This window comes from Papio anubis, chromosome 14 (assembly GCF_008728515.1).
Source record: "Papio anubis isolate 15944 chromosome 14, Panubis1.0, whole genome shotgun sequence".
NCBI classification, from domain to species: domain Eukaryota; kingdom Metazoa; phylum Chordata; class Mammalia; order Primates; family Cercopithecidae; genus Papio; species Papio anubis.
In genome coordinates this window covers 75,995,777-76,014,394 of record NC_044989.1, presented here as the reverse complement: position 1 = coordinate 76,014,394, position 18,618 = coordinate 75,995,777, and the positions used below count along the sequence as shown (strand labels likewise).

The following is an 18,618-nucleotide window of genomic DNA, read 5'->3' as shown; positions in this document are numbered from 1 at the left end:
TAGAACCACAGAGGCTAATTTGGCTTTGCTCTGTTACTGTTTATAGTATGTTTCTGATTTCTTGTAAGTGTGGGTAGGAGGGAAGGAGGACATCGTAGTGTAGTATCTCTCTTACTTGATAAGTCAGACTGGTCTGTCATTGATCCTTCTAACTTCTGTAGCTCTCACTGATTGGGGAACACCACACTCAGCCCCCTCCACATCCCTGTGCTGACAGTCTCAGAGCTTCCAGAAATGAGAAATAGCCACCCCTCAACAAAGTGAGCAGTACCTGATGAGTAAGAGAGTTAAAAGACAAAATGAAGTGGTTTCTGTATATTTTCTGATACTTCTAGATTTGGTTGATTTTTCTAAATTATATTTAATCTCTATTAAGTTTTCTTCCTTTGCTGATACAGACTTTGAGCCATTTATTAAAGTCACATTCATATATCAAAATAGCAAATAATTTAGGAAAATGGTGCTTTTTTTCTTTTTCTTAAATGTGAGAAATATTTACTTACATTGGTCTTTGGTTTTTAGTGTCTTCCTCTTTGTTTCCTTCAGTTAAGATCCCAGATGCAGCTTTTATTCAGGCAGCCCGCAGAAAACGTGAATTGGCCAGAGCCCAAGATGACTATATTTCTTTGGATGTAGAACATACCTCTACCGTCTCTGGTATGAAGAGAGAGAGTGAAGATGACCCTGAGAGTGAGCCTGATGACCATAAAAAGAGAATACCATTTACCCTAAAACCTCAAACATTTAGACAAAGGATGGCTGAGGAATCAAGTATGTGTATACCAATATATGAAGATTAGGATATTTTTCATTAGAATATAATATTATGAGAAAATCTCCATAAAAATGTAATGTGCTGTCTCACATTGTAGAGTGTTGATAACGGTTTTTAACATTGATTTGGTCCATGATATTATGACCTCTAAAAGATGTATCTGTATCGAAATGTTATTATCAAGGAGTATATGTAATAATGTTTATTAATATCTGACCCCCCTTGATCTTTTTTAACAGGTTAAAAAAAATATGCAGTATCTTATTTTTAAAACATTGAAAACAATCGTCACCTTTATAAATGTATTTTTTCAACATGGAAGCATCTACAGAGATTTTCGATGTCATGTATTAAAATGTTCCCTGCTGTAATAAAAAATTTCATCTACCCACAATGCTAAGCCTTAAAGGACTGTTTTCACATTTCTCATTTATAATATATGCATTTAACCAAGGTTTTTGTAACTTTTTTTTTTTTTTTGGAAAAAGACTCAGTTCCTTACAACTTACTTTTAAATGTTTAGATTCTTTGGTAGTAATTGAGAGATGTTTGATAAGAAAAACCAAACATTTCATTCTTTCTCAGTTTTTTTACTGTGAAGTATGTAGGGCTGTAGTGTTTTGAGTGGGAGAGTATGGTAAGAGTGCAGGTTCTGGAGTCAGATCCCAGGATCCAACTTCCAGCTTCGTCATAGTCTTCAGACAGCTATTTAACCTCCCAATATCTGTGTTTCCTCACTTGTGAATGAGGCCAATAATAGTGCCTTCTTCCCAGAATTATTGTGAAGAATAAATAACACATAAAGTCGTGCTAAGCCTGTGTAGAATAAGCTCAAAAAATGTTGGCTGCTGCAATTAAAATGGAAAAATATTAAATGTTTACATGTGAACTTTTTTTCCCCCTAGTAAGTAGAAATGAAGAAACAAGTGAAGAAAGTCAGGAAGATGAAAAACAGGATATTTGGGAACGACAACAAATGAGAAAAGCAGTTAAAATCATCGAGGTAATCATTCTTTATACCATGTATATTAGATTCCTCTGGCTGCTATAACAAATTACCACAAACTTGGTGACTCAAAAGAACAGACATTTATTTGTCACAGGGCAGAGGCCAGAATCTGAAGTCAAGGTGTTGGTAGCACCTTGCTTCCTCCGAAGGCCCTGGGGGATTGTGGGGAGCAGGTAATTCTTCCTTGCCTCTTCCAACTTCTGGTCATTCCAGGTATTTCTTGGCTTGTGACTACATAACTCCTGTCTCTGCCTCTGTCTTCACGTGGCTTTTTCCATGTCTCTGCTGTGTGTTTTTCTCACAGGGATACTTGTCATTGGATTTAGGGCCCACTCAGATAATCCAAGATCCTTCACTTAATTACAACCACAAAGACTGTTTTTCCAAATAAGGTCATATTTGCACTTTCCAGGGATTAAGTCATGGATGTATCTTTTGGGAGGCCTCCATTCAACCCACTACACTGTGCATATTATCTTATTTTTCCACTAGATTATAAATACCTTGAGGGTACTATTTTCTTAATAATTAATTTTATAATAATTGACAGTTTATATTGGACAGATGCTTAAAAGTAAAGTTTAGGCCTCAAACTTTACTTTTAGACACCTGTTCTGTATAATATAAATATATCCAATTTTCTCTTTGGAAACTGTTTTTTTCACTTCACAATATAACAGACATCTCACTGCAATGGTGTATCTACTTCTACTACATCTTAATGATTTCATAGCAATCTAGTGAATAGATGTATTATCATTTATATATTAAATCTCATGTGATTTCTCAGATAATTTTTTATTATAGTGAACCCTGTGGTAAATATTATACACAAATACATTATACCTATATTATGATACATAACTGTGTTACATTTCTGCATGCACAAATATAGCTTTGTGTTTTATTTAATTTTTAAAAAGATGTAAACAAAGTAAATATCCAGTAATAGGGGTCTTCATGCAATACAGTAGGGTGGGACACTATGAAGCGCTAAAAATTATATTAGAAACCAAAGCCCAAGAGGCTGAGTCAGGTGGATCACTTGAGTCCAGGAGTTCAAGACTAGCCTGGGCAACATGACAAAACCCTACTGCTACAAAAAATACAAAAATTAGCCAGGCATGGTGGCACACACCTGTAGTCCTAGCTACTTGGGGGCTGAGGTGGGAGGACTGCTTGAGCCCAGGAGGTCAAAGCTGCAGTGAGCCAAGATCGCACTACTGCACTTCAGCCTGGGTGACAGAGTGAGACCCTGTCTCATTTAAGACTAAAAACAACAACAACACTAAAGCCCAGATTTGTCCAGGCATAGCGGCTCACACCGCTTATTCCGGCATTTTGGAAGGCCAAGGAGGGAGGATCACTTCAGCCCAGTAGTTTGAGACCAGCCTGAACAATACAGTGAGACCTGAGCTCTACTAAAAACAAATAAAACTAGCCAGGCCTGGTGGGGCGTGCCTATAGTCCCAGCAACTTGGGAGGCTGAGCTGGGAGGATCACTTGAGCCCAGGAGTTCTGGGTGCAGTGAGCTATGATCACACCACTGTACTCCAGCCTGGGCAACAGAGTGAGACCCTGTCACTAAAAATGAATGAATGAATGTAAAGTTTAAGCAAGTAGTAAGCTTTGAAACCTAACAAATGTACTGTACTTGGGGTTAAAAGTCCTAGATTTGGGTTCTGGGTCTGCTGCTAGAATATAAGCTCTATGAGGTCAAGAATTGCAATCATAGTATACATCAGAGGTTCCCAAACTTTCTCATTCATGGAGCCGTTAGTGTCTTGGTAATTTTATCATGATACTCGTAAGCCAAAAGAAGTACCAAACAATTCTATTTATTAAGTAGTTCAAAGAATTTTATACAATTTGTGTCCTAAGAACTAACCATTTGGAAAAAAATAATACAGATAATTTGAAGGCAAAACATTTTTATTTTATTTTTAAATAACCAAAATTCCTTACTAATGAGATATGTGTTCCTGTTAGGCATTGCATGACTTTTCAAACCTTGGAATCAGATTGGACACTGTCACTCATTTCCATGTTGATCTTCACACAATGCTTGTTTTATCATAGCGTCGTCCCAAAACCCAGCTCCACAAATATGACTTCATCAAAAGGAATGGAACCCATTCTCTCTCTCTTTTTTTTTTTTTTTTTTTTTAATGAGATAGTTTGGCCTTGTCACCCAGGCTGGAGTGTAGTGGCATGATATTGGCTCACTGCAACCTCCACTTCCCAGGTTCAAGCAATTCTCGTGCCTCAGCCTCCTGAGTAGCTGGGACTATAGGTACACACCACCACGCCTGACTGATTTTTTTGTATTTTAGTAGAGATGGGATTTCATCATGTTGCCCAGGCTGGTCTCAAACTCCTGAGCTCAGGCAGTCTGCTCACCTCAACCTCCCAAAGTGCTAGGATTACAGGCATGAGCCACCATGTCTGGCCATATGGAACACATTCTAATGTAACTGTGAACTAAGAGCTAGTAGTCCAACAGATGTTGAGTATTACGGTTTTTCACTAAAAAATTTAAAATGTCTCACTACACCCTTTTAAATTTGCTAGGATCCCTTTGCACACAGTTTGGGAACCACAATATGCATACAATTTTGAATTCTGATTTCCTTGCTTGACATACTATAAATTACCTTCTCTTGTTTGCACATTGTTATAATAACTGATTTTATTAGCTACATAGTATTCACTGGAGTCACTGAATCATAATCTTCTTAACCATTCTTCATTTTGGACAATTTAGGTTCTTTGCAATCTGGTTTTTTTTTTTATTAACAAATAAGAATCAGTGAATATTTAATTATTTTTCCTCCTCTTCTTTCTTTTGTTCAGATGTGTGTTTTTGAACTATTCCTTTGTAATAATTACCAAGAACTGTATTACTAATCAAGAGATAAATGTTTTTATGGCACTTAGTGTATTTTTCTCTATTGCCTTCTAAAGAAAACTTAGCTCAATCTGTAATGTCACCAATATCATGGGAATATTTTACTATAATCTTGCCCTCTTCAGGTGCAAGTATAGTTGGTGCAAATGGAATCTCACACTTATTTGATTTGCATTTTTATTGCTAATGTGAGTACATTTACTGATTCCTTTATTGAAAAGCTACCATTTGCCACCGTATTAGTTTCCTGTGCCTCCCGTAACAAATTACTGCAGACTTGGTGGCTTAAAACAATAGAAGTTTATTCTCTCTCAGATCTGGAGGCCAGAAGTCCAAAATCAAAATGTCACTAGAGCATCCCCCCTTTCCAGAAACTCTTAGAAGAGAATCCATTCCTTGACTCTTCTAGTTTCTGGTGGCTGTTGGCATGCCTTGGCTTGTGGCCTCATCTCTCTTTGTTCAGTCTTCACATTTGCTTCTTCTCTTGTGTCCCAAAATTCCCTGTCTCTTAGGATGGAACATGTAATTGTATTCAGGCTCCATTGGGATAATCCAGGATATGCACCTCATCTCAAAGTCTTAATTACATCTTTTGCCATATAATGAACATGAACATGAATGTGAACATGTTTTCATGGGGTCACCATTAGCCTGCTACGGCCACTTACAACGTTGTACAACCTTTGCAGGAAGGAAGACAACTAAACAAAACAATTATAGTGAAATCCTACAGGTTCTGTGACAGAACTCTGTGCAGGGTCCTGAGGTGGCACAAAGGAGCAAGTGGGTGGTCAAGTTTTATAGGAGGGAAGGTAAATGAGTAAGTTTGATAAAGCCTTCACGGAACTGGTGATATTTGAATGGGTCATTGACTGCAAAATATCAAGAGTGTTTGGAGATTTTGTAGGTATGCGCAGAGCTGGATGGGAGGCTTGGTGAGAATTGAAATGACAAAAGATGATGCTTCATGGAAAATATAAAAAGGATAGCTAAGCCAGTGAAATTGGCTAAATGTCTGGTCAATTTTCTTCATGTGTCTTTGTGTAAAATAGAGGTTCTTCAGCATCTTTTGAACATTCCAAGGGTGGAGGAGCTGCAATTAGACGGGACGCTAATATGAAATATACCATTTTATAAGATATATGTTAGCAGTGCATTTCTTTACAAGGAACAGAAAACCCAAATAAGAATTTCTTGGCCGGGCTCGTTGGCTCACGCCTGTAATCCCAGCACTTTGTGGGAGGCCGAGGCAGGCAGATCACGAGGTCAGGAGATCGAGACCATCCTGGCTAACATGGTGAAACCCTGTCTCTACTAAAAGTACAAAAAATTAGCCAAGCGTAGTGGTGGGCGCCTGTAGTCCCAGTCCCAGCTACTTGAGAGGCTGAGGCAGGAGAATGGCATGAACCCGGGAGGCGGAGCTTGCAGTGAGCTGAGATCGCGCCACTGCACTCCAGCCTGGGTGACAGAGTGAGACTCCATCTCAAAAAAAAAAGAATGTCTTAAAGAAAAGTAAAAACTTTACCTACACATCCTCCAGCAGACTTCCATCTACTTTTCATTGACTAGAATGGAGTTGGAGTTAAATAGGTACTTCTATCACGGAAATAGGTGTTAGGTCAGCCAGACAGGTCTGTCTGCTCCGCAAGTTAATATTCATGAAGGATTGTTGTTTCTTAAAAAACTGGGTGACTTTCTGAGAGTACATTAGACCATAACCAAAATTAGCTTCAAAACTAAACTTTTTAAAAAATGTAATTTTTAGAATTTGCTTCTTAAATATGAATTTAAACTTCTAAATTTTAAAACTGAATTTAAAAACATTTTATTGGGACCATGAAAAATTACAAAGACATGGAATTTTTTAGCTTGAAGAGACCTTGGATCATCCAGTCCCTTTTCATGCTGTTAATGTTTCGAAGGTAAATGAAATGGTTTTGTAAAACTCTATTTTTATTTTTTTAGGAAAGAGACATAGATCTTTCCCGTGGCAGTGGATCTTCAAAAGTGAAGAAATTTGATACCTCCATTTCATTTACACCAGTAAATTTAGAAATTATAAAGAAGCAATTAAATACTAGGTGAGCAATACTTATTTTGAAATTTACATTTGTCCTAGATATTTAATACTAGAGATATAGCACTGTATTCTTTTAGATTATTAAGTACTGATATTAAACAAACTTATAGGGGAAAAAAAGGATCTCCTGTGTTATCGTACTAACACAATTGATTTCATTTTTGTATACAGTAGTCCCCCCATATCGGCATTTTTGCCTTCTATGGTTTCAGTTATCAGTAGTGAAACCATAGTCCAAAAATATTGAATGGAAAATTCCAGAAATAAACAATTCATATGTTTTAAATTACATGCTGTTCTAAGTAGTGTGATGACATCTCGAGCTGCCCTGCTTCATCCTGCCCAGGATGAGAATCATCCTTTTGTCCAGCTTCTCTTTGCTCTGTAAGCCAGCAGCCTGTTAGTCACGTAGTAACCATCTCAGTTATCAGATCAACTATTGCAGTATCACAGTGCTTGTGTTCAGGTAACCCTTATTTTACTTAATAATGGCCCCAGAGTGCAGGCGTACTGTATGTAATATATAAATTAAACTTTATCATAGTTACATATGTATAGGGAAAAAACAGCATATATAGGCTTTGATATTATTTGCATTCACTGGGGGTCTTGGAACCTATCCCCATGATTAAGGGGTGACTACCATAATGTCTTTTTAGTCTTTGTAACATATTTTACGTGGTTAAAATCAGTAAATACAAAATTCTACTTTTTTATTTAATATGGTTATAAGCATTTTTCTATATTACCAAATAGCCTTTAATTTTTTAAAAAAACTATCATGTTTGTCCATATAGTTGTTATATCATAATTTACTTTAATATTTCTCTGTTGGACATTTTGATCTAGAACAGGAGTCAGCAAGTGCCTTTTTGTGTAAAAGACTGGATAGTAAATATTTTAGGCTTTAAGGACTGGATGATTGCTGTTGTAACTGCTCAACTCTGTGTTACAGCATGAAAACAGCCATAGACAATATGTAAACATATAAGCATGGCTGCGTTCCAATAGAACTTTTTTTATAAAAACAAAGGGTGGGCTGGTAGTTTGCCAGCCCCCTAGAGTACAAAGATAACCTTGCATGAGGGATAAAAAAGAGGCAGCAGATCATTGATTTATTGTAGCATTTTATTTTGTCTGGATAACTTTATTATATTTTATTTTTTATTAACTAAGTTTTTTATTTTAAAAAGACCATACACTCTCATTGTTAAAACATAAAATAACCAGTGGAAAGGATATACAGAACAAAGTAAATTACCACCCTCCCTAGAGGAAACCATTGCTACCATTTTCTTATGTTTTCTTCCAGAGGTGGTCTATATGTATATCTTTACAAGCACATATATACTTACATATTCCCCTGTTTTTATACAAAAAAGGAAGCACATTATGTACCCTGCTCTGTACCTAGCTTTTTCTACATAATATTTACTTACAAGTTATAAGTAATATAATATACTGCTGTAGTCAGAAATATTCTACTTAACTAAAATATTTCATTAATAATGCCTACTATACATTATAATCTTGATTAATTTCTTAATTCTCACTGTCCTTTATATAAAGCAAAGAAAGATTCTGAAAGACAAATGCAAGAAAACTTGAAGAGAGAGTATTTGGCCTAAGCAGGTGCTAAAGGGTTTACTTTTATTGTGGTGTTCTTTGCTTATCTAGTCTGCATACCCAGATTTATATGATTGTCAGTTTCCTTGGTGGTCTTTGGAAATATTTGCATTAGATTCCTACTTTTGAAAAAGTTTGAAAAATAAACTAAGTTTTATTTTATTTATTTAGATTAACATTACTACAGGAAACTCACCGCTCACACCTGAGGGAGTATGAAAAATACGTACAAGATGTCAAAAGCTCAAAGAGTACCATCCAGAACCTAGAGAGTTCATCAAATCAAGCTCTAAATTGTAAATTCTATAAAAGCATGAAAGTTTATGTGGAAAATTTAATTGACTGCCTTAATGAAAAGGTACATATCAATATTTGTATCATTTCCTGCAGAAAACCCCTTATGCAATTAAGAAAAGTCTAAATCTCACAATTAGATACTTTTCTCTAGTATTTTTCCTACACATTTTTAAAATAAGATGATAGGCCGGGCGCGGTGGCTCAAGCCTGTAATCCCAGCACTTTGGGAGGCCGAGGCGGGCGGATCACGAGGTGAGGAGATCAAGACCATCCTGGCTAACATGGTGAAACCCCGTCTCTACTAAAAATACAAAAAACTAGCCGGGCGTGGTGGCGGGCGCCTGTAGTCCCAGCTACTCGGAGGCTGAGGCAGGAGAATGGCCTGAACCTGGGAGGCGGAGCTTGCAGTGAGCCGAGATCACGCCACTGCACTCCAGCCTGGGTGACACAGCGCGAGACTCCGTCTCAAAAATAAATAAATAAATAAATAAATAAATAAATAAAATAAAATAAGATGATAGTAAGCATTCTCTTAATGTAGGATATTCAAGTTTTTTGCAGTTATTTTATTATAAGTAACATTGTATAAAATTTTGTATATAAATTTTTGTTACAATTTCATCTGTTTAAGGAAAATTCCTTGAAAATGAAGTCAAAGAAAATGAATTATTAAGTCTAAATATTTTTAAGGCCTGTGAAACATTACAAAATTGACCTCCAGAAAGATTGTGCCAGTTTTATTAGTTTACTAGATTAGGAATAAATGGATTTTGGTTTTACATATCGTATTTTGATCTCAAACAAACTCTGGTTTTCTTCTTGTGAATTATTTGTTTCTTGTCTTTGCCCTGTTATCTTTGTGGTTATCAGTAGAGATTTTTTTTTTCTTTTCTAGTTTTGTTAGAGTATGAACAATTCTTTATAGCTTAAAATTTTTTAATGCTTTATCCTGCTTGTTGTGAACTTACCAGTTTTGTCTTTTGAATTTGTTTGTAATGGTTTTTCTTTCAACTTTCAGATATTTTGAGATTTTTGTTTTTAGTTTTTGATTTATGCATACTAAGTTCTTACATTAGGGTGGGCCTTCAGTTGTCCGTTTTTAAAAATAGATTAACCATTACAATAAATTATACTCTACTTTCCACATTATTTTTGTTATTTTTACTTTATTTATTTTTTTGAAGAGGGGGACAGAGTCTCGCTCTATCACCCAGGCTGGAGTGTAGTAGCAAGATCTCAGCTCACTGCAACCTCTGCCTCCTAGGTTCAAGCGATTCTTGTGCCTCAGCCTCCTAAGTACCTGGGACTACAGGCGTGCACCACCACACCCAGCTAATTTTTTGTATTTTTAATAGAAACGGGGTTTCGCCATGTTGCCCAAGCTGGTCTGGAACTCCTGAGCTCAGGCAATCTACCTGTCTCAGCCTCCCAAAGTGCTAGGATTATAGGCCTGAGCCACTGCCCTCAGCCCACATTATTTTGTGTTTATAATTAAAATGTTGCTAAACAATGGGATGCTTTGTCCCAATTGTTGTTTTAAGTTGGCTGTCTTCTACTATCACTTGGTAGTTACTTTCTGAAGTATTACAATGTAATTTTCTTTTTTCATTCCTCCTTGAAAAATTACACTGTTAAAATTTTGTCAGCCTGAGCATTAATGTATTCATAGCAGCAGCTGTGGGGTATCAAAGGCGTAGGAGGAATTGTTGCTCCCCAAAATACGAGCGTTTCAATTTCAACTAGTCTCATTTCTGTATCACATCACAACTTTGTTACCTGTCTCTGGTTAGTTTTCCTCCATTCCCCAATTTTTTAAATTTTACCAGCTTTGAGTGCCCCCACCTACTTTCCACACCGTCAGCCTGTGAAAACATCTTTACCCTTCATTTTTTCCTATTCTTCTATCCCAGAAAAAAATCTTCTATCTCAAACTTTAATGCATGTTCCTCACTCCATCCCATTTGGTTTCTTTTTTTTTTTTTTTTTTTTTGAGACAGAGCCTTGCTCTGTTGCCGAGGCTGGAGTACAGTGGCGCAATCTCAGCTCATTGTAACCTCCACCTCCAGGGTTCAAGTGATTCTCCTGCCTCAGTCTCCTGAGTAGCTGGGATTGAAGGTGGGCACCGCTGCACCCGGCTAATTTTTGTATTGTTAGTGGTAGACAAGGGGTTTCGCTATGTTGGCCAGGCTGGCCTTGAACTCCTGACCTCAGGTGATCCACCCACCTCCCAAAGTGCTGGGATAACAGGCATGAACTACCACACCTGGCCCCCTTTAGTTTATATATCTCTAATAATTATAACAGTTCCAGTAGACAGTCAATTTTCTGACTTTTAATATTAAAAGTATTGACAGCTAGGTCTGTTGCACACAATGTTTTATACTTGAGATGTGATAGTATTGGGAATGTTTCTTTGAGAATTAAGCATAAAAATATGCTTATGTATCTTCTAAATATTACTTTTGTGTATGTATATATTTCATTATCGATGACCTACAAAATATTACTTATATATGTATTTCAGATTATCAACATCCAAGAAATAGAATCATCCATGCATGCACTCCTTTTAAAACAAGCTATGACCTTTATGAAACGCAGGCAAGATGAATTAAAACATGAATCAACGTATTTACAACAGTTATCACGTTAGTGTTTTTCCTGTTCAATACAATTTATTATTCATTAAGCTAAATTATGTGAAGAATAAAAATATTTTTATTTTTTTAAACATGTTTTTCATGTATTTTCCCACAAACCCTTTACCCACTAACTTCCAAAAACTCAAAGCATTTAGAAATAGGACTTAAGAATGTTTTAAATTAAGTCCAAGACTAAAAAATAAACATAACTTCCAATTATTTACTATTTCAGACAGAATATGTACATAGCCATTTAGAGAATGTTTTGAGACAAGTTCACATAATTCTTTAGACTCTGTCAGAAATCTAACTTCATAGTTTCAAAGTCCTTTTACAGATTGGTTCTGGTGAGTTTCAATACAGATTTATCTTTAAGATTTCATTATACAAAATATGGATGCCTCCTTTTTTTTTTTTTTTCCGCATTGATTTTGTACTTTCAGAGATAGCTTCCTTTGATTAAGGTGCTATCAGGAGATAGTGAAAGACCGTAACCAAGTAGCTAGTAAATGCAAAGGCAAAGTGACTTTCAGTGAAACACACAACCCTTAATGGATCGTAAATAATGGTATTACATATTAAAATAAGAAATAATGTGAATAGAATACAGTAGTGCCTCTAATCTGCAGTTCTGCTTTCCATAGTTTCAGTCAACAATGGTCCAAAAATGAATGAGTACAGTACAATAAGATATTTTGAGATAGAGATACCCAACATTCCTATAACATACATTATAGTATATTTTCATTGTTCTACTTTATTGCTATTGTTAGTCTCTTACTGTGCCTAATTTATAAATTAAACTTTATCATAGGTGTGTATATAGAGGAAAAAACAAATAGGGTTTGGTACTATATGCGGTTTCAGGCATCCACTGGGGTTCTTAAAATGTATCACCTGCAAATACATTCTAAGGGGATACATTCTAAGAGGGGGGACTCCTGTATTGATAAAGCCAATATTTCTTGCATTTGGCTATGGAAAAAAACTGGTAAAAACTACTGGAAAAGAATACAAGGAAATGAAACTTTTTGGTAGAGCTTTGCTGCTGTTCTCAACAATAGCAACAGTACACCAGCCAAAGTACGTTTTTAGGTTAACATTTTCACCAGCCAAAATACATTTTTAGGCCAATGAACCTCATGCCTGTTAATATTGCAATAAAGAGTTAACACTGAAATTTCATTGCATCATTAATTGCAAAATTTAAGCATATTTGTGTATTTACTTATGCATATATGTTTATACATCCATGATGTTACCTTTATTTTCAAAGCATTTTACTTTTTTCTTTTGAGAATTTGTAGTATGAAGTCAATTTTATTTATTAACAGGCAAAGATGAGACATCCACAAGTGGAAACTTAGCAGTAGATGAAAAAACTCAGTGGATTTTAGAAGAGATTGAATCTCGAAGGTACCTATATAAAGTGAAGATTTAAAGAAAGCATCATTGAGCAAGTACTTTTCACTACTTAAATGTAATTAACCACATGATGTCATTAGGTATACCTGATATATGTTATTAATTTGTGAAAATAAAAATAAAAGCAAAATTTAGTAAAACCATCCTTGACTGCTTTAAAGACAGATTGGTATATTTGGATCAGTTAAAAGGAATGGGTAAAATGACATTTATCAGCCTGGGAATTGCTTGTAACTAGAAACCGTTCCTAATTGTAATTACCCCCTCTTCAGAATCTGGTTAGCCCATGGGAATGTCCTAATTGGGAATATCTTACAAGAAAAAACAAAAAAACAAATGGAGAACCACCAATTCAAACTAATGAAACTAAAAATGTCAAAAATATTAATAAAATTGTGCACTGATATATTTTTGACCATTTAAAATAAATGATAAAATTACTTATTTTCAGCAAGAGGTAAAAAAAAAATTTAAGCATTTATTTTCAGCAAGATCTATTTACTTTTTGTTTATTTTTGGTTTGTTGCAAAATATAGGACAAAAAGAAGACAAGCAAGGATGCTTTCTGGGAATTGTAACCATCAGGAAGGGACATCTAGTGATGATGAACTGCCTTCAGCAGAGATGATTGACTTCCAAAAAAGCCAAGGTTAGTTACCAAGTTTCTAATATATCATGGTTTGAGTTTTGAAATGGTGAGAAACGCTTTGCTGTGATTGCCCTTAATAAGTACGTAAGCTATATAAAACAGTTGGTTAAATTCAGAAAAAATGAAACACATTTTTCCTCTGTAAGACTCTCTTCCTACCTCTGAATAATGGAGTAAAATGAAGGAAGGAGCATTGTGAGTATTCTTGTATCTTCATAGTTTTTTCTCTTAGACTTTCCCCTATTACTAGTGAACATCTTCATTTCATTTCTTTACCACACATAGTTTCTAGATTGTCATTTTTAACTTAAAATATTTGAATTTGGTGAAACTTTTTAGCATGGTGAGAAGATAAGATGCGTATAGTTGAAAAATTCTGGGCTCTGGATTTAAATAAATTTGGGTTCTAAGGGAAATTTTATTCTGTGTAGTCTTAGACAAATGTCTTGTCCTCCCTAAATTTGATGTTGTTTTGTCTGTAAATAAGTAGACTATACCTATATGGTGGGGAAGATAGCTACGATGGTAAAATGAGATTAATGTATTTCTGCTGGCATATAGCAGGGGTATATATGGTAGCTTTTTTTAGTGTTGATAGTATTACTTTGTTGCTAAAGTGATTTTTTTAATAAAAATTTATGTTAATATAAAAGGACAGAATTTTAGGTCAATTGATTACAGTCTGGCATGACCATGTTTTTAAGGAAGCATACTTAAAGTTCACAACTTAAAATGCATAAAGAGACTTATTTTGTTTACAGGTGACATTTTACAGAAACAGAAGAAAGTTTTTGAAGATGTGCATGATGATTTTTGTAACATCCAGAATATTTTGTTGAAGTTTCAGCAATGGCGAGAAAAGTTTCCTGACTCCTATTATGAAGCTTTCATTAGTTTGTGCATACCAAAGCTTTTAAATCCCCTAGTTCGAGTTCAGTTGATTGACTGGAATCCTCTTAAGGTATTTATGCTTCACATATGAAAATTCATCCTGATTACATTAGTATACTTAAATTCTCTTACTATTATGTTAGCTATTAAATACCTTACCCTTAGAGTCGGAGCTGAAATTTAGAGCTTTGGAACAATAGTCAGAAAATGTGTGCTTTCAGCTACATTCTTCTTTTCTTGGCTCTCACTTGACTTTTAGGCTGAGCATCATTAACATCAGTAAAGCAAACACATTTTTTTTTAGCTTCTTGTACATTAAATTTAAAATCCTCCCAGAAAGTATAAGGTACTGTTGGGTTTGGAGAAAGTAGATATAAAAGCCTTGTTTCAAGAATTCTTGAATTGGAGATGACATACTGGGAGGAGTTGCTTAGGGTTGCATTGAGGAGGTGGAATGCAAGCCTTTGAAGGGTTTATGGGATAAACAGGATGAATCAGAAAGGGAAAGGTGTTTCATAAAGGTATAAAGGGAGAAATACTAGTTCAGGAGCTAGAAATTGCAGATATTTAGATCCTAAGTTAAGAAATATAAACTCTATTCAGTGAATTTGACTGACTAAAAGAAAAAAAAAAGAAATATGAACTCAGCAACTGTGTACTGTGTAATAGAACCTTTAACTAAATCATATACAAATTACATATTTATGCTTATGAGAATTGAAGGGGCCAGAAATAAACTTTGCTTGAAGTGGATGGATTTTTTTATAAACAAATTCCATGGCTGTTTCAAGTGCCTAACAAATGTATATTTTGCTCCTAGCAGAGTACTTGCCACGTGGTAGGCTCTAAAGGCTCCAGCACACACTAGGTGGTTGTTGAGTGTTTGTTGTGTAATTGAATGCATGAAATGCTGCTTCTTGTTATGCTACTTAGACACCACATCTCAGTCATGCTGTCCTGCCATCCTGCCTAGCCTTGGTGGTCTAGTGTTAAAACAGGGAATTAGTCTCCTCTGATCCTTAGAAAAGCTCTGGTGATTATTGAAAAAAACAAAAACTATTTTAAAATACACTAATGTTGAAGGATTTCTTTATAACTTTTATCGTTTTCTTTGTAAGTTGGATTCCACAGTTTTAAAAGAGATGCCATGGTTCAAATCTGTAGAAGAATTTATGGATAGCAGTGTAGAAGATTCAAAGAAGGAAAGTAGTTCAGATAAAAAAATCTTGTCTACAATCATCAACAAAACAATTATTCCCCGACTTACAGGTACTGCTTCGTAACCTTGGTAAAATTAAATTATTTTCTGACAGAGTATATAAGGTTGTTAATTTCTGTTGTATTCACAAAGTTTTTTCGTAAGTTTTTAAACACAAGGAAATGTTATATGTAGTAAAACTCAAGAGCTGTCAAACGTAAGCTGGTTAAAAAATACGTGTTTGTACAGGTGGTTGGCTACCAAACTGCTAATACTCAGATTGATTCTAATCCTCATCTGATGTATCATTGGCAGTTCCAACAGTTGACCCTTCTTTCTTCCTGGAAACACTGTCTTTACTTGGCTTCCAAAATACCACACTCTTAGTTTCCTGCCCACCTCTCTGGTCTTTGCTGTCTGCTTCTCACCTCTTTGACTTCCAAGTGCTACAGTATCTCAAGATTCAGGTCACTTACCTTCTCTTTTCTATTTACCTTCAGTCACTCAGTATTTAAAGTCAGTTTAGTGTTTGTGGCATTCCTGCTGCTTCTGTGACACTGCAGTCATTTTTTAGCATATTTCCATCCGTACTACATGTGTCCTTTTTTTCCCTTCTCTAACTATGTTTCTTATCCTTTTCTTTAAAAAACATTGCTTCATCTGGGAGTGGTGGCTCACACCTGTAATCCCGGCACTCTGTGAGGCCAAGGTGGGTGGATCACCTGAGGTCAAGAGTTCAAGACCAGCCTGGCCAACATGGTGAAACCTCGTCTCTACTAAAAATACAAAAAAATCAGCCGGGCGTGGTGGCAGGCACCTGTAATCCCAGATACTCAGGAGGTTGAGGCAGGAGAATTGCTTGAACCTGGGAGGTGGAGGTTGCAGTGAGGTGAGATCGTGCCATCGCACTCCAGCCTGGGTGACAAGAGTGAAACTCCATCTCAAAAAAAAAAAAAAAATTTGCTTCATTTCACTCACATTTGCCATTAGCAACTATGAGCACTTAACATTAATGCTTGTGCTTCAGACCTTAGCGTGAAGTCTTTTGTTTTACCTATGTACTTGATAAGGATCCGTTTCACTATGTCACTGAGAAAGAAATTTGACAGCAAAGACTGCAAAACTCTTACTTAATTTTTTATGTGTTTTTGTTTTTGAGACAAGGTCTTCCTCTGTCACCCAGACTGGAGTACAGTGGCACGAACATTGCTCACTGCAGTCTTGAATTCCTGGGGGCAAGTGATCCTCCTGCCTCAGCCTCCCAATTAGCTGGGACTCCAGGCACATGCCACCACACCCAGCTAATTTTTAAAAGATTTTTTTAGAGACAAGGTCTCGCTATGTTGCCCAGGCTAGTCTCAAACTCCTGGCCTCAAGAGACCCTTCCCCTCAGCTTCCCAAGGCACTGGGATTATAGGCATGAGTCACCATGCCCAGCCTAGAAGTTGGAAGCAATCAGCCTTATAATTGCTTCTTAGGCAATTTGATTATAAGATTTTGGCTGGGGTGCAGTGGCTCATGCCTGTAATCCCAGCACTTTGCAAGGCCGAGGCGGGAGGATCACTTGAACACAGGAGTTCCAGACCAGCCTGGGCAACATGGTAAAACTCCATCTCTATTTATAAATTTAAAATTTTTAAAAAGTAAAACATAAAAACTTTCAAGATTTTATTTCAGCGAAACTTACGGTGCATTTGTGGGGTGTATTAGAAAGTTACTATTTTTAACTAGCTCTACTAATGATAGAATGGATGTACCTAATTTAAGCACTCTGCTTCAAAAATCTAAATACTAATGATGAAACAGTCCCACAAATAAGTAGCTTTGTGAGAAATTAACACTGACTGAGTCCCAGTAGTGGTTGAATTCTACATATATTTCAAAGATAGCACTAACAGAATGTGCTAATGTATTGGTTGTCCAGCAAGAGAGAAAGAGAGGAATCAAGAATGGGTCCGTGGGTTTTGGCCTGAGCAACTGGAAGGACAGAGGTGCCATTTCCTGAAATGAAAAAGTCTGATAGGAGTAAGCTTAATGTGGGGAGCTGTTTTAGCAGCTCAGTTTGAGACTTGTTGAGTTTGAAGTATCTGTAATCTAAGTGGAAATGTCAAGTCCGTTGTTGAATACATGAGTCTTAAAGGAGGAGGTCCAGTTGGAAGGTGTAAGTTTGGAGTTTATCCACATGACATTTATTAATGGCATTTAATGTATAAAATTGACTTTGAATACCGAAACAGAAAAGAGAAGGTTAGTGACCTGAATCCTGAGATACTATAGCACTTGGAAGTCAAAGAGATGACAAGCAGACAGCAAAGACCAGAGAGATGGGCAGGAAACTAAGAGTGTGGTATTTGGGAAGCCAAGAAAAGACAGTGTTTCTAGGAAGAAGGAAGGGTCAACTGTTGGAATTGTTGATGATAAGTCAGATGAGGATTAGAATCAATCACTGGAGTTTGCTATGTGAATGTCATCTGTGATTTGCTAAGAGTGCATTAGGTAGACTGATAAAAGATAAGGCTTAATTTAAGGGAAATCAAAAACAAGTAGGAAGAGAGAAACTAGAGATAGAAGTTTAGATAGTACTTTGAGGAATTTTGTCATAAAAGATAGGAAGGAAATGGAACAATACTAGAGGAGGAAGTAGGGCTAAGGGGGATTTTTTGTTGGTTTGTTTGTTTTTTATTATACTTTTAAGTTCTGGGGTACACGTGCAGAACGTGCAGGTTTGTTACATAGCTGTACACGTGCCATAGTGTTTCCTGCACTCATCAACCTGTCATCTACATTAGGTATTTCTCCTAATGCTATCCCACCCCTAGCCCCCCGACCCCTGACAGACCATGATGTGTGATGTTACCCTCCCTGTGTCCATGTGTTCTCATTGTTCAACTCCCACTTACGAGTGAGAACATGCGGTGTTTGGTTTTCTGTTCTTGTGTTAGATTGCTGAGAATGATGGTTTCCAGCTTCATCCATGTCCCTGCAAAGAACATAAACTCATCCTGTTTTATGGCTGCATAGTATTCCGTGGTGTGTATATGCCACATTTTCTTAATCCAGTCTATCATTGATGGGCATTTGTGTTGGTTCCCAGTCTTTGCTACTGTGAATAGTGCTG

General features: G+C 36.3%; 1 protein-coding gene across 5 annotated transcripts in view; it reads left to right on the top strand.

Moving 5' to 3' along the window:
- Positions 1 to 18,618, top strand: part of GCFC2 (GC-rich sequence DNA-binding factor 2) — a 51,424-nt gene that overhangs the window by 8,301 nt on the left and 24,505 nt on the right. For all 5 annotated transcript variants that reach the window (XM_003908868.5, XM_017947673.3, XM_021925007.2 and 2 more), the window contains exons 3-11: positions 547 to 771; positions 1,681 to 1,778; positions 6,658 to 6,773; positions 8,570 to 8,756; positions 11,220 to 11,343; positions 12,672 to 12,753; positions 13,299 to 13,411; positions 14,173 to 14,372; positions 15,421 to 15,571. In XM_003908868.5, the coding sequence (XP_003908917.2) occupies positions 547 to 771; positions 1,681 to 1,778; positions 6,658 to 6,773; positions 8,570 to 8,756; positions 11,220 to 11,343; positions 12,672 to 12,753; positions 13,299 to 13,411; positions 14,173 to 14,372; positions 15,421 to 15,571 (1,296 nt within the window). The remainder of the gene's footprint in view (positions 1 to 546; positions 772 to 1,680; positions 1,779 to 6,657; positions 6,774 to 8,569; positions 8,757 to 11,219; positions 11,344 to 12,671; positions 12,754 to 13,298; positions 13,412 to 14,172; positions 14,373 to 15,420; positions 15,572 to 18,618) is intronic.